The sequence below is a fragment of the Ranitomeya variabilis genome, chromosome 2, assembly GCF_051348905.1.
Source record: "Ranitomeya variabilis isolate aRanVar5 chromosome 2, aRanVar5.hap1, whole genome shotgun sequence".
Lineage (NCBI taxonomy): Eukaryota > Metazoa > Chordata > Amphibia > Anura > Dendrobatidae > Ranitomeya > Ranitomeya variabilis.
The window spans coordinates 733,023,247-733,039,155 of NC_135233.1; the positions used below are offsets into that span (position 1 = coordinate 733,023,247).

The 15,909-nt window shown below is 43.5% G+C and overlaps 1 protein-coding gene across 2 annotated transcripts in view; it reads right to left on the reverse strand.

Annotated features, from left to right (window-relative positions):
* The window catches only part of LOC143807719 (uncharacterized), a 345,126-nt gene that overhangs the window by 50,771 nt on the left and 278,446 nt on the right, over positions 1-15,909 (reverse strand). For both annotated transcript variants that reach the window (XM_077289578.1, XM_077289579.1), the window contains one exon: positions 15,065-15,217. In XM_077289578.1, the coding sequence (XP_077145693.1) occupies positions 15,065-15,217 (153 nt within the window). The remainder of the gene's footprint in view (positions 1-15,064; positions 15,218-15,909) is intronic.

The window sequence follows — 15,909 nt, forward strand, 5'->3', positions numbered from 1 at the left end:
ACAAAGTAAGACTGTCTGTTCTTTATTCTCCTGCAAACATTCAGCATCATGTGGCCTGACCAGTTTAGCCAGTATCACAGTGAAACATCTCTTTGTGGGCTCTGCTTATGACAGCTTTTCAGGATCATTCAACTGATATTTTACAGCATACTTATCAGTGAAGGGAGTCATGTGTACAGATCCAATCACAGTTTATCAAGTTTCTAAAAGAGGATTTTATTGTATAACGAAAACAAGTATATTTTGTATAAATGTTATACAAAAACATATATCAGTGCCATCTAATTCTCATACAGTGCAAACTTAATCTAGTTTTTCTGCGAAAATATTCAAAATTGCATGCATGATTCATGATTTTGGAGCAATGGTCTTTCTTTATGTCTTGACCTGTTTTTGCAACTCTTTAGCACAAAAAGCTATACATTTCACAAAATGGTACAAAAATTAAACAAAAGTACTTGTGCATTTAAAAATACACCAGGCAATGGAGTGGAGTTGCGCCAAATTTTGCAACTTTTTAAAAAGTTACAATTGATGAATCAGGTAAAAACGTCTGGAATCACTAAACTCCCACCACAAAGCACATATAAAATAAACTTTAAAAAAGGTGAAATGGAATAATATATTTGATGCAAATAAAGAAAAAGCCAGGTGTTGGGCAGCACGTGTCACAACACCGCGTGGGAGCTCCGGGGCCGCAAGTGCCAACACTGCTGGAATGGCCCCAGCTCGGGAGGGGAGTATAGTTTTATTTTATCGGGGCCAAACATTTAGTTCAGTATGGGGTTGTCCTAATAGTGGACAACCCATTTAAATATTCACTAGTATTTTAGTGGATATAAATAATAATTATGCAAAGAAAAGTATTTTAATTCTTGCAGGCATTGTAACATGTATAAAATAGAGAATATCTGGCATCAGAAATTAGAGCAGCAGCCAAAGTGTGCTCATCATGTCCCTTATACTAACAGATATTACCCTAATCTGTTTAGTTTTGGCTCCATTCTTTACAAAATTCTGTCACAATGTATCAATAATGTAACAACCATCTCAACATCACTTGCTAAAATGCAAAGGTTCTGTTTGTTCACAACTACACTTATCATTTCCATTATTTTTTATGTGCAGAATACTGAAAATGACAGAGAACTCAAATGATGAATGGCAAGGGCACCTCACAAACCCCAATGGCCATTACTGACAGACCCTATTGACTATAATGAGGCCTGTGTTTTCATCATGGAATCCAACAATTTACCATACACATAGAGTGGCATATAAAAGTTTGGGCACCCCTGGTCAAAATTACTGTTATTCTGAACAGTTAAGCAATTTGAAGATGAAATTATCTCTAAAAGGACTAAAGTTAAAGATGAAACATTTACTTTGCATTTTAAGCAAAGAATACAAAATATATTGTCATTTTTTACAGTTTAAATGTAAATATGTCATCTTTAACTTTTAAAGAGCGTTTGATCTCCAATTTGCTTAACTGTTCACAATAACTGTAATGTTAACCAGAGTTGCCCAAACTTTGACATGCTACTATAGGTCACCATGTAATATTGCTAAAAGTAAAAATAAAACACAATTAGTAACCCTTGGTAAGGCTGCGTCCATGTTGCAGCTACAATGCCTTTTTGGTGCAACTGCGGTAAAACCTAAGCATTCTTGCTGTAATTTATGAAAATCATAGCAAAACTGTGTAGTTAGGTCGAGAAATATTTGGATAGAGAGCAAATCTTTGTGATTTGAGCTTTGTATGCCACTATTTTGTATTTAAAATGAAGAACAACTGAGATGCAACTGAAGTGTAGACTTTCAGGTTTAATTAAAGAGGTTTGAACAAAAATATCCTGTGAAACATTTAGGAATTGACATAATTTTTCTACAAAGACTCCTCATTTCAGCATACCATAAATAAAATGTTCATTTCTAATACTTTATAGAAAATTTTATGCAAGCAATGACTGCTCGAAGTCTGGAAGCCATGGATATCACCAAACGCTGGGTTTCCTCCTTTGTGATGCTTTGCCAGGCCTTTATTGCAACCGGATATTAGGAGGTGGAAGTGTTGCCCACATTCCCCCCTTGAAGACATATGAACTGTTACAAAGCATTTGGATGTGTAAAGTGTATAGTCATAGGCATTATTAGCAATAAAGTTGTGTTCTGCCCAGCTACAAGTAGTTGATAAGAACAAGTAGTGTTAATGGTTGTGACTAGCCCATTAGCATTATGTTTTGGGTCACTGTCTATCTGTACTGTGAAGGACCATCTAATCAACCTTGCTACATTTGGTTGCATCTGAGCAGGAAGTATAGCCCTGTACACTTCAGACTTCATCCGGTAGCTTCTGTCTTCAGACAATAAACACTGGAGTGTCATCAATAAACATTGGTGACTCTGTGCCATTGGAAGCCATGCATTCCCATGCCATCACACTGCCTCCACCATGTTTTACAGAGAATGTTATGTGTTGTGAAATTGGATTCTGGGCTCCCCCGGTGGCCACTTGTGGAATTTAACTTGTGTGCATCATCCCCTCTGTTCACCTGCTCCTATCAGGATGTGGGAGTCGCTATATAACCTTGCTCCTCTGTCAGTTTCTTGCCGGTCAACAATGTAATCAGTAGCCTTTCTGTGCATGTTCCTGCTACTAGACAACTCCCAGCTAAGTTGGACTTTTGTCCTTGTGTGTTTTTGCATTTTGTTCCTGTTCACAGCTGCTGTTTCGTTACTGTGTCTGGAAAGCTCTTGTGAGCGGAAATTGCCACTCTGGTGTTATGAGTTAATGCTAGAGTCTTAAAGTAATTTCTGGATGGTGTTTTGATAGGGTTTTCTGCTGACCATGAAAGTGCCCTTTCTGTCTTCATGCTATCTAGTAAGCGGACCTCGATTTTGCTAAACCTATTTTCATACTACGTTTGTCATTTCATCTAAAATCACCGCCAATATATGTGGGGGCCTCTGTCTGCCTTTTGGGAAAATTTCTCTAGAGGTGAGCCAGGACTGTCTTTTCCTCTGCTAGGATTAGGTAGTTCTCCGGCTGGCGCTGGGCATCTAGGGATAAAAAAACGTAGGCATGCTACCCGGCCACTTCTAGTTGTGCGGCAGGTTTAGTTCATGGTCAGTATAGTTTCCATCTTCCAAGAGCTAGTTCTCATATATGCTGGGCTATGTTCTCTCGCCATTGAGAATCATGACAGTTTGACCGGCCCAAAAAAGGGTTAAATTACTGGCTGAGAAAGGAGAGAAAAAAGAAGTCTGCTACAATTTTTTTTTTTTTTTTTTTTTTTTCCCTCTAGTTCTGAGTGTGCTCTTAATTGAATCACTTGCTAGTCTGCCTATACTGCAGCCTTCCTCTCTTCCTCTCCTTCTAATCCTTGAATGGCTCTGTGTTCACCTGTTTCAAATGGATCTTCAGAGTGTAGCTACAGGTTTGAATAATCTCGCCACAAAGGTACAAAATTTGCAAGATTTTGTTGTTCATGCACCTATGTCTGAGCCTAGAATTCCTTTGCCTGAATTCTTCTCGGGGAATAGATCTCACTTTCAAAATTTTAAAAATAATTGCAAATTGTTTTTGTCCCTGAAGTCTCGCTCTGCCGGAGACCCTGCACAGCAGGTCAGGATTGTAATTTCCTTGCTCCGGGGCGACCCTCAAGACTGGGCTTTTGCATTGGCACCAGGGGATCCTGCGTTGCTCAATGTGGATGCGTTTTTTCTGGCCTTGGGGTTGCTTTATGAGGAACCTCATTTAGAGCTTCAGGCGGAAAAGGCCTTGATGTCCTTGTCTCAGGGGCAAGATGAAGCTGAAATATACTGCCAAAAATTCCGCAAATGGTCTGTGCTTACTCAGTGGAATGAGTGCGCCCTGGCGGCGATTTTCAGAGAAGGTCTCTCTGATGCCATTAAGGATGTTATGGTGGGGTTCCCTGTGCCTGCGAGTCTGAATGAGTCCATGACGATGGCTATTCAGATCGATAGGCGTCTGCGGGAGCGCAAACCTGTGCACCATTTGGCGGTGTCTACTGAGAAAACGCCAGAAAATATGCAATGTGATAGAATTCTGTCCAGAAGCGAGCGGCAGAATTTTAGACGAAAAAATGGGTTGTGCTTCTATTGTGGTGATTCAACTCATGTTATATCAGCATGCTTTAAGCGTACTAAGAAGCCTGACAAGTCTGTTTCAATTAGCACTTTACAGTCTAAGTTTATTCTATCTGTGACCCTGATTTGTTCTTTGTCATCTATTACCGCGGACGCCTATGTCGACTCTGGCGCTGCCTTGAGTCTTATGGATTGGTCCTTTGCCAAACGCTGTGGGTATGATTTGGAGCCATTGGAGGCTCCTATACCTCTGAAAGGGATTGACTCCACCCCATTGGCTAGTAATAAACCACAATACTGGACACAAGTGACTATGCGTGTTAATCCGGATCACCAGGAGGTTATTCGCTTTCTGGTGCTGTATAATCTACATGATGTTTTGGTGCTGGGATTGCCATGGCTGCAATCTCATAACCCAGTCCTCGACTGGAGAGCTATGTCTGTGTTAAGCTGGGGATGTAAAGGAACTCATGGGGACGTACCTTTGGTTTCCATTTCATCATCTATTCCCTCTGAGATTCCTGAATTCTTGTCTGACTTTCGTGACGTTTTTGAAGAACCCAAGGTTGGTTCACTACCTCCGCACCGGGAGTGCGATTGTGCCATAGACTTGATTCCGGGTAGTAAATACCCTAAGGGTCGTTTATTTAATCTGTCTGTGCCTGAACACGCTGCTATGCGAGAATATATAAAGGAGTCCTTGGAAAAGGGACATATTCGTCCTTCGTCATCTCCCTTAGGAGCCGGTTTTTTCTTTGTGTCTAAGAAAGACGGCTCTTTGAGGCCGTGTATTGATTATCGACTTTTGAATAAAATCACGGTTAAATATCAATATCCACTGCTTACTGATTTGTTTGCTCGTATAAAGGGGGCCAAGTGGTTCTCTAAGATTGATCTCCGTGGGGCGTATAATTTGGTGCGAATCAAGCAGGGGGATGAGTGGAAAACCGCATTTAATACGCCCGAGGGCCATTTTGAGTATTTGGTGATGCCTTTTGGTCTTTCAAATGCCCCTTCAGTCTTCCAGTCCTTTATGCATGACATTTTCCGCGATTATTTGGATAAATTTATGATTGTGTATCTGGATGATATTCTGATTTTTTCGGATGACTGGGACTCTCATGTCCAGCAGGTCAGGAGGGTTTTTCAGGTTTTGCGGTCTAATTCCTTGTGTGTGAAGGGTTCTAAGTGTGTTTTTGGGGTTCAGAAGATTTCCTTCTTGGGATACATTTTTTCCCCCTCTTCCATCGAGATGGATCCTGTCAAGGTTCAGGCTATTGGTGATTGGACGCAACCCTCTTCTCTTAAGAGTCTTCAGAAATTTTTGTGCTTTGCTAACTTTTATCGTCGATTTATTGCTGGTTTTTCTGATGTTGTAAAACCATTGACTGATTTGACTAAGAAGGGTGCTGATGTTGCTGATTGGTCCCCTGATGCTGTGGAGGCCTTTCGGGAGCTCAAGCGCCGCTTTTCTTCCGCCCCAGTGTTGCGTCAGCCTGATGTTGCTCTTCCTTTTCAGGTTGAGGTCGACGCTTCTGAAATCGGAGCTGGGGCGGTGTTGTCGCAGAGAAGTTCCGACTGCTCCGTGATGAGACCTTGTGCTTTTTTTTCCCGTAAATTTTCGCCCGCCGAGCGGAATTATGATATTGGGAATCGGGAGCTTTTGGCCATGAAGTGGGCTTTTGAGGAGTGGCGTCACTGGCTTGAGGGGGCCAGACATCAGGTGGTGGTATTGACTGACCACAAAAATTTAATTTACCTTGAGTCTGCCAGGCGCCTGAATCCTAGACAAGCGCGCTGGTCGTTGTTTTTCTCTCGGTTTAATTTTGTGGTGTCTTACCTACCGGGTTCTAAGAATGTTAAGGCGGATGCCCTTTCTAGGAGTTTTGAGCCTGACTCCCCTGGTAATTCTGAGCCCACAGGTATCCTTAAAGATGGAGTGATATTGTCTGCCGTTTCTCCAGACCTGCGGCGGGCCTTGCAGGAGTTTCAGGCGGATAGACCTGATCGTTGCCCACCTGGTAGACTGTTTGTTCCTGATGATTGGACCAGTAGAGTCATCTCTGAGGTTCATTCTTCTGCATTGGCAGGTCATCCTGGAATCTTTGGTACCAGGGATTTGGTGGCAAGGTCCTTCTGGTGGCCTTCCCTGTCACGAGATGTGCGAGGCTTTGTGCAGTCTTGTGACGTTTGTGCTCGGGCCAAGCCTTGTTGTTCTCGGGCTAGTGGATTGTTGTTACCCTTGCCTATCCCGAAGAGGCCTTGGACGCACATCTCGATGGATTTTATTTCGGATCTGCCTGTTTCTCAGAAGATGTCTGTCATCTGGGTGGTGTGTGACCGTTTCTCTAAGATGGTCCATCTGGTTCCCTTGCCTAAGTTGCCTTCTTCTTCCGAGTTGGTTCCTCTGTTTTTTCAAAATGTTGTTCGTTTGCATGGTATTCCGGAGAATATCGTTTCTGACAGAGGGACCCAATTCGTGTCTAGATTTTGGCGGGCATTCTGTGCTAGGATGGGCATAGATTTGTCTTTTTCGTCTGCTTTCCATCCTCAGACTAATGGCCAGACCGAGCGGACTAATCAGACCTTGGAGACATATTTGAGGTGTTTTGTGTCTGCGGATCAGGATGATTGGGTTGCTTTTTTGCCTTTGGCGGAGTTCGCCCTCAATAATCGGGCCAGCTCTGCCACCTTGGTGTCCCCGTTTTTCTGTAATTCGGGGTTTCATCCTCGATTTTCCTCCGGTCAAGTGGAATCTTCGGATTGTCCTGGAGTGGATGCTGTGGTGGAGAGGTTGCATCAGATTTGGGGGCAGGTGGTGGACAATTTGAAGTTGTCCCAGGAGAAGACTCAGCTTTTTGCCAACCGCCGTCGTCGTGTTGGTCCTCGGCTTTGTGTTGGGGACTTGGTGTGGTTGTCTTCTCGTTTTGTCCCTATGAGGGTTTCTTCTCCTAAGTTTTAGCCTCGGTTTATCGGCCCGTACAAGATATTGGAGATTCTTAACCCTGTGTCCTTCCGTTTGGACCTCCCTGCATCCTTTTCGATTCATAATGTTTTTCATCGGTCATTGTTGCGCAGGTATGAGGTACCAGCTGTGCCTTCCGTTGAGCCTCCTGCTCCGGTGTTGGTTGAGGGTGAGTTGGAGTACGTTGTGGAAAAGATCTTGGACTCTCGTGTTTCCAGACGGAAACTCCAGTATCTGGTCAAATGGAAGGGATACGGTCAGGAGGATAATTCTTGGGTCACTGCCTCTGATGTTCATGCCTCCGATCTTGTCCGTGCCTTTCATAGGGCTCATCCTGATCGCCCTGGTGGTTCTGGTGAGGGTTCGGTGCCCCCTCCTTGAGGGGGGGTACTGTTGTGAAATTGGATTCTGGGCTCCCCCGGTGGCCACTTGTGGAATTTAACTTGTGTGCATCATCCCCTCTGTTCACCTGCTCCTATCAGGATGTGGGAGTCGCTATATAACCTTGCTCCTCTGTCAGTTTCTTGCCGGTCCACAATGTAATCAGTAGCCTTTCTGTGCATGTTCCTGCTACTAGACAACTCCCAGCTAAGTTGGACTTTTGTCCTTGTGTGTTTTTGCATTTTGTTCCTGTTCACAGCTGCTGTTTCGTTACTGTGTCTGGAAAGCTCTTGTGAGCGGAAATTGCCACTCTGGTGTTATGAGTTAATGCTAGAGTCTTAAAGTAATTTCTGGATGGTGTTTTGATAGGGTTTTCTGCTGACCATGAAAGTGCCCTTTCTGTCTTCATGCTATCTAGTAAGCGGACCTCGATTTTGCTAAACCTATTTTCATACTACGTTTGTCATTTCATCTAAAATCACCGCCAATATATGTGGGGGCCTCTGTCTGCCTTTTGGGAAAATTTCTCTAGAGGTGAGCCAGGACTGTCTTTTCCTCTGCTAGGATTAGGTAGTTCTCCGGCTGGCGCTGGGCATCTAGGGATAAAAAAACGTAGGCATGCTACCCGGCCACTTCTAGTTGTGCGGCAGGTTTAGTTCATGGTCAGTATAGTTTCCATCTTCCAAGAGCTAGTTCTCATATATGCTGGGCTATGTTCTCTCGCCATTGAGAATCATGACAGTTATGTGCTTTGGAATGTGAGCCATTCCAAGCCTTCTCCATACTTTCTTCTTCCCATCATTCTGGTACAATTTAATCTTAGGTTGTCCAAATAATGTTTTTTTTTCCAGAACTGGGCTGGCTTATTTATGTTTTTTTTTTTTTTTGGCAAAATTTAATCTGGCATTAAATTTTTCATTTCTAATGGCTTGCACCTTTTTGTGAACCCTCTGTATTTGCTCTCATGAAGTATTTTCCTTATGGTAGACTTAGATACTTAAACTGTTATGATCCCTAGTGGCTGAGGATCACAAATAGACCAGCAAGTGATTAAACTAAGGACGAGCTCTAGGGAGATGGTAACTGGACTGATCGCAAATCTGAACCTATCCAACACAACTAGAGGTAGCCGGTGAACGTGCCTAAAAAATTACTAGACGTCTCGAGCCAGCCTGAGGAACTAGCTACCCCTAAAGAGAAAGAAAGACCTCGCTTGCCTCCAGAGAAATAATCCCCAAAGATATAGAAGCCCCCAACAAATATTAACGGTGAGGTAAGAAGAAGGCACATACATAGGGATGAAATCAGATTCAGCAAAAGAGGCCCACTAGTACTAGAAAGCAGAAAAATAGAGCAGGGGTCTATGCGATCAATAAAAAACCCTTACAAAATATCCATCCTGAGATTTCAAGAACCCACACACCAACTAACGGTGTGTGGGGAGAAACTCAGCCCACTAGAGCAACCAGCAAGCGAGGGAATTACATTTTAGCAAGCTGGAACAGAAAACATGATAAACACTGCTGATCAAAAAAAAGAGCAAACAAAACTTAGCTTGTCCTGGATGGACTGGGAGCAAGGTAGTCAGAAAGAATCTGAGTAGCACTGATTACATCGACAGCCGGCAACAAGTGGAAGTAAAACAGAGCTATATAGGAACCTCCCAGAGGATAATGAACCAGCTGATAGCCAGAGACCAGCAGGATAACAGACAAAGCCACCAGGGGGAGCCCAAAGCAAAAGTCACACCATACCACCAGTGATCACAAGAGGGAGCCTGAACACAGAGTTCACAACAGTACCCCCCCCTTGAGGAGGGGTCACCAAACCCTCATGAAAACCACCAGGGCGATCAGGATGAGCCACATGGAAGGCACGAACCAAATCGGCTGCATGAACATCAGAGGCGACAACCCAAGAATTATCCTCCTGACCATAGCCCTTCCATTTAACCAAATACTGGAGCCTCCGTCTAGAAATACGAGAATCCAAGATCTTCTCCACCACGTATTCCAATTCTCCCTCAACCAGCACCGGGGCAGGAGGCTCAACCGGAGGAACCACAGGCACCACATACCTCCGCAACAACGAGCGATGGAACACATTATGAATAGCAAATGATGCTGGGAGGTCCAGACGAAATGACACAGGGCCAAGGACTTCCAGAATCTTATAAGGACCGATAAACCGAGGCTTGAACTTAGGAGAGGAGACCTTCATAGGAACGAAGCGAGAAGACAACCACACCAAGTCCCCAACGCGAAGTTGGGGACCCACACAGCGACGGCGGTTGGCAAAGAGCTGAGCCTTCTCTTGAGACAGCTTCAAATTGTCCACCACATGATTCCAAATCTGATACAACCTATCAACCACAACATCCACTCCAGGACAGTCAGAAGGCTCCACCTGACCTGAGGAAAAACGAGGATGAAACCCCGAATTACAAAAGAAAGGAGAAACCAAAGTAGCAGAACTAGCCCGATTATTAAGGGCAAACTCGGCCAACGGCAAAAACGTAACCCAGTCGTCCTGATCAGCAGAAACAAAACATCTTAAATAAGTCTCCAAGGTCTGATTAGTTCGCTCGGTTTGGCCATTCGTCTGAGGATGGAAGGCCGACGAAAAAGACAAATCAATGCCCAATTTAGCACAAAAGGTCCGCCAAAATCTAGACACAAACTGGGATCCTCTGTCAGAAACAATGTTTTCAGGAATCCCGTGCAAACGAACCACATTTTGAAAAAACAATGGAACCAACTCGGAGGAGGAAGGCAACTTAGGCAAGGGTACCAAATGGACCATCTTAGAAAAACGATCACACACCACCCAGATGACAGACATTCTCTGAGAGACAGGGAGATCTGAAATAAAATCCATGGAAATGTGCGTCCAAGGCCTCTTCGGGACAGGCAAAGGTAACAGCAAACCACTGGCTCGAGAACAGCAAGGCTTAGCCCGAGCACAAATTCCACAAGACTGCACAAAGGAACGCACATCCCGCGACAAGGAAGGCCACCAAAAAGACCTGGCCACCAAGTCTCTGGTACCAAATATTCCAGGATGGCCCGCCAACACCGAAGAATGAACCTCGGAGATGACTCTGTTGGTCCATCTATCCGGGACAAACAGTCTCTCCGGTGGACAGCGGTCAGGTCTATCCGCCTGAAACTCTTGCAGCACACGTCGCAAATCTGGGGAGATGGCAGACAAAATCACCCCTTCTCTAAGGATACCAGCCGGCTCTAAATCTCCAGGAGAGTCAGGCACAAAACTCCTAGAAAGAGCATCAGCCTTCACATTCTTCGAATCCGGCAGGTACGAGACCATGAAATCAAAACGAGAGAAAAACAACGACCAACGAGCCTGTCTGGGATTCAGCCGCTTGGCCGACTCGAGATAAATCAAATTCTTGTGATCAGTCAAGACCACCACACGATGTTTAGCTCCCTCGAGCCAATGTCGCCACTCCTCAAATGCCCACTTCATAGCCAACAGCTCCCGATTACCGACATCATAATTCCGCTCGGCAGGCGAAAACTTTCTTGAAAAGAAAGCACATGGCTTCATCACAGAGCCATCGGGGCTTCTCTGCGACAAAACAGCCCCCGCTCCAATCTCGGAAGCATCAACCTCCACCTGGAAGGGAAGTGAGACATCTGGCTGACATAAGACCGGAGCCGAAGAAAACCGACGCTTCAGCTCCCGAAAGGCCTCCACAGCAGCAGAAGACCAATTAGTCACATCAGAACCCTTCTTGGTCAAATCCGTCAAAGGCTTAACAACGCCAGAAAAATTAGCTATGAAGCGACGGTAAAAATTAGCAAAACCCAAGAACTTCTGAAGACTCTTAACAGATGTAGGCTGCGTCCAGTCATGAATAGCCTGAACCTTGACTGGGTCCATCTCAAGAGTAGAAGGAGAAAAAATGAAACCCAAAAAATAAATCTTCTGGACTCCAAAAAGACATTTTGAGCCCTTCACAAATAAAGCATTGTCACGCAGGACCTGAAAGACCATCCTGACCTGCTTAACATGAGACTCCCAATCATCCGAAAAAAACAGAATATCATCCAGATACACAATCATAAACTTATCCAGATATTCACAGAAGATGTCATGCATAAAGGACTGAAAGACTGAAGGAGCATTAGAAAGTCCAAAAGGCATCACCAAGTACTCAAAATGGCCTTCAGGCGTATTAAATGCAGTTTTCCATTCATCACCCTGTTTTATACGCACAAGGTTATACGCACCACGAAGATCTATCTTGGTGAACCAACTAGACCCCCTAATGCGAGCAAACAAATCAGTTAACAATGGCAAAGGATACTGAAATTTGACCGTGATTTTATTCAAAAGGCGATAATCAATACAAGGTCTCAGGGAACCATCCTTCTTAGCCACAAAAAAGAATCCTGCACCAAGAGGGGATGAGGACGGGCGAATATGTCCCTTCTCCAAAGACTCCTTTATATAACTCCGCATGGCAGCATGCTCCGGCACAGATAAATTGAAAAGTCGTCCCTTAGGAAACTTACTACCAGGAATCAAATCTATAGCACAATCACAATCCCTATGAGGAGGTAGAGAATTGAGTTTGGGCTCCTCAAATACATCCTGGTAGTCTGACAAAAACGTAGGGACTTCAGAAGGAGTGGACGAAGCAATTGACACCACAGGAGCGTCACCATGAATTCCCTGACAACCCCAACTTGACACAGACATAGCTTTCCAATCCAGGACTGGATTATGAGTCTGCAGCCATGGTAGACCCAACACGACGACATCATGCAAATTATGCAGTACAAGAAAACGAATCACCTCCTGATGAACAGGAGTCATGCACATGGTCACTTGTGTCCAGTACTGAGGTCTATTCGTAGCCAATGGTGTAGAATCAATTCCCCTTAGTGGAATAGGGAATTTCAAAGGCTCCAAATCAAAACCACAGCGCCTGGCAAACGACCAATCCATCAGACTCAGGGCAGCACCTGAATCTACAAAAGCATTAACCGGGTAAGATGACAGGGAACAAATCAGGGTAACAGACAAAATGAACTTAGGCTGTAAAGTACCAATGGTGACTGATTTATCAACCTTCTTTTTGCGCTTAGAGCATGCTGAGATAACATGAGCTGAGTCACCACAGTAAAAGCACAAGCCATTTTGCCGTCTATAATTTTGCCGTTCACTTCTGGTCAGAATTCTGTCACATTGCATAAATTCATGTGTCTGTTCAGAAGACACCGCCAAATGGTGCACAGGTTTGCGCTCCCGCAAACGCCAATCAATCTGAATGGCCAGAGTCATTGACTCATTCAGACCTGCAGGCGTAGGGAACCCCACCATGACATTCTTAATGGCTTCAGAAAGACCTTCTCTGAAATTTGCAGCCAGGGCACGCTCATTCCACTGAGTAAGCACCGACCATTTCCGAAATTTCTGGCAGTACACCTCTGCTTCATCTTGCCCCTGTGAGAGGGCCAATAACGCTTTTTCAGCCTGGTTCTCAAGATTAGGTTCCTCATAGAGCAATCCAAGGGCCAGAAAAAACGCATCCACACTGAGCAATGCAGGATCCCCTGGCGCCAATGCGAAAGCCCAATCTTGAGGGTCACCCCGCAAAAAAGAAATGATAATTTTAACTTGCTGAACGGAATCACCAGAGGAACGAGATTTCAAAGAAAGATACAACTTACAATTGTACTTGAAATTCAGGAACCTAGATCTATCTCCAGAAAACAACTCCGGAATAGGTATTCTAGGCTCTGACATAGGACTGTGAACAACAAAATCCTGAATACTTTGAACCCTAGCAGCAAGATGATCCAGACTGGAAGCCAAGCTCTGGACATCCATGTCAGCAGCTGAACTCAGAGCCACACCAAGATTAAAAGGAGGAGAGAAGCCAGCCACAGCAGCTAGACACACGGCAACAACACAAAAAAAAAAAAAAAATTCTCAAGGCTTCTTTTCTCCTGCTTCTGCCATGCAATTAACACTTTGTGGTCCGGCTGTACTGTTATGATCCCTAGTGGCTGAGGATCACAAATAGACCAGCAAGTGATTAAACTAAGGACGAGCTCTAGGGAGATGGTAACTGGACTGATCGCAAATCTGAACCTATCCAACACAACTAGAGGTAGCCGGTGAACGTGCCTAAAAAATTACTAGACGTCTCGAGCCAGCCTGAGGAACTAGCTACCCCTAAAGAGAAAGAAAGACCTCGCTTGCCTCCAGAGAAATAATCCCCAAAGATATAGAAGCCCCCAACAAATATTAACGGTGAGGTAAGAAGAAGGCACATACATAGGGATGAAATCAGATTCAGCAAAAGAGGCCCACTAGTACTAGAAAGCAGAAAAATAGAGCAGGGGTCTATGCGATCAATAAAAAACCCTTACAAAATATCCATCCTGAGATTTCAAGAACCCACACACCAACTAACGGTGTGTGGGGAGAAACTCAGCCCACTAGAGCAACCAGCAAGCGAGGGAATTACATTTTAGCAAGCTGGAACAGAAAACATGATAAACACTGCTGATCAAAAAAAAGAGCAAACAAAACTTAGCTTGTCCTGGATGGACTGGGAGCAAGGTAGTCAGAAAGAATCTGAGTAGCACTGATTACATCGACAGCCGGCAACAAGTGGAAGTAAAACAGAGCTATATAGGAACCTCCCAGAGGATAATGAACCAGCTGATAGCCAGAGACCAGCAGGATAACAGACAAAGCCACCAGGCGGAGCCCAAAGCAAAAGTCACGCCATACCACCAGTGACCACAAGAGGGAGCCTGAACACAGAGTTCACAACATTAAACGCCTACTTCCTGGAGAGTGTTCTTCACTTGAGTGGATGTTTTGAAGGGTTTTATTCACCATGGAACGATTCTGAGATCATCCACCACTGTTGCATTCCATGGACGTCCAGGTCTTTTTGAGTTCACAAGCGCACCAGTGCACTCTTGTTTTTTTTCAGAATGTACCAAATTGTTAACATTTCTGCCATCTCTCAGATAGATGTCTTCATTTTTCAGCCTAATGATGGTCTGTTTCTCTTCCATTGAGAGCTCTTTTGACCACATAATATGGATCCAAAGCGTCTGTTTCCAAATGCAAATGCCACACAAGGAATCAGCCCTAGACCTTTCACCAGCTTAATTGATGATGCATTAACGAGGGAATTGCCGAGCAGACCATTAAAGACATTTTGAGATAATTGTTCAATTACTTTTGGTTCCTTTAAAAAGAGGCAGCAGCATATTAAAGAGCAGTAATTCTAAAACCCTTTCTCCAATAACGATGTGACTGTCCTCAAATTAAATCTGAGACTCTGCATTTTGGGCCCATACTAATTATATTAATGTATCTTGAATAGATTTTGGTAAATAGCTAAAATATCAAAATTGTGTCACTGTCCAAATATTTCTGGATCTAACTGTATTTTTTGTGTTACCACGATTGTAGCAAAAACTGTATTGTGACTGCGTGAGAACACAACCTTAGCCTTTTAACCTCTGAGGTTTTTTTTTCAATATTCATTAAAATATCAAATTGTGATACTTTTAATAATCTATTTAAAGCTTTGTGTCTGCTGTAACTCACCATAGACAATGTGTCTTTCAGAGTACTGCCATTTTGTCCAGGGTAATATTTTTTTTTCAGAGAAATCATGTCGTCTACACCTTCTTTCCGAACATCACTGATGATTTCCGTCACTTGTTGGTTCATGCTAATGTGATAGCCATCTATTCTAGACTAAAACAACAAGGAAATGTGCTGTTGTAAATATGTATAAAAAGAATAAGGTCATGTGCACGCATTCAGGATCCACAGCACTTTACACTATAAAACTCATTCAAACGTTGTGGACAAAATCTGCACATAAAGATCGGGCAAAATTTCTTTACTGGTTTCATCCTACTCAATTATTTGTAACAGAGTAGGGTAAAATCTGGAGCCAAATCCACAACAAAACCCGCAAGTATCACATACAGATTTTGATACAAATTTATTGTGGATTTGTGACCAAATTTTCAGCACAAATTTTTAGCGACATGTGAACATGGCTTAAAAGGCAAAAAAGGAATCCCAAGAGTAAAATGTTTACATATGTAAAGATTTCTAGATATTATCACAACAAAGAGATAATGCAAAAAAAACCACTGACGGTAAGTTCTCCACAATTTTACAAGGAATAATAAAGTTTATGATATCGTATATAAGATAGACTGTAGGATCAGTGTTCAGTAATGATATGTTTCCATCAAAATAGATCATGTGCAAAGAACATTCTACTCTCTTCTGTACTTTTTTCCCTGAGTCAAAGTACAATGTGCAAAGGGACAGATATTATAACGTGAGGCATAGCGGCATAGATCAGAACAGATTTTATTGCTAGCCTTTGTTAGTCAGTAAGATGCTCTGTTTTCTGCAGTCATATATTCTAC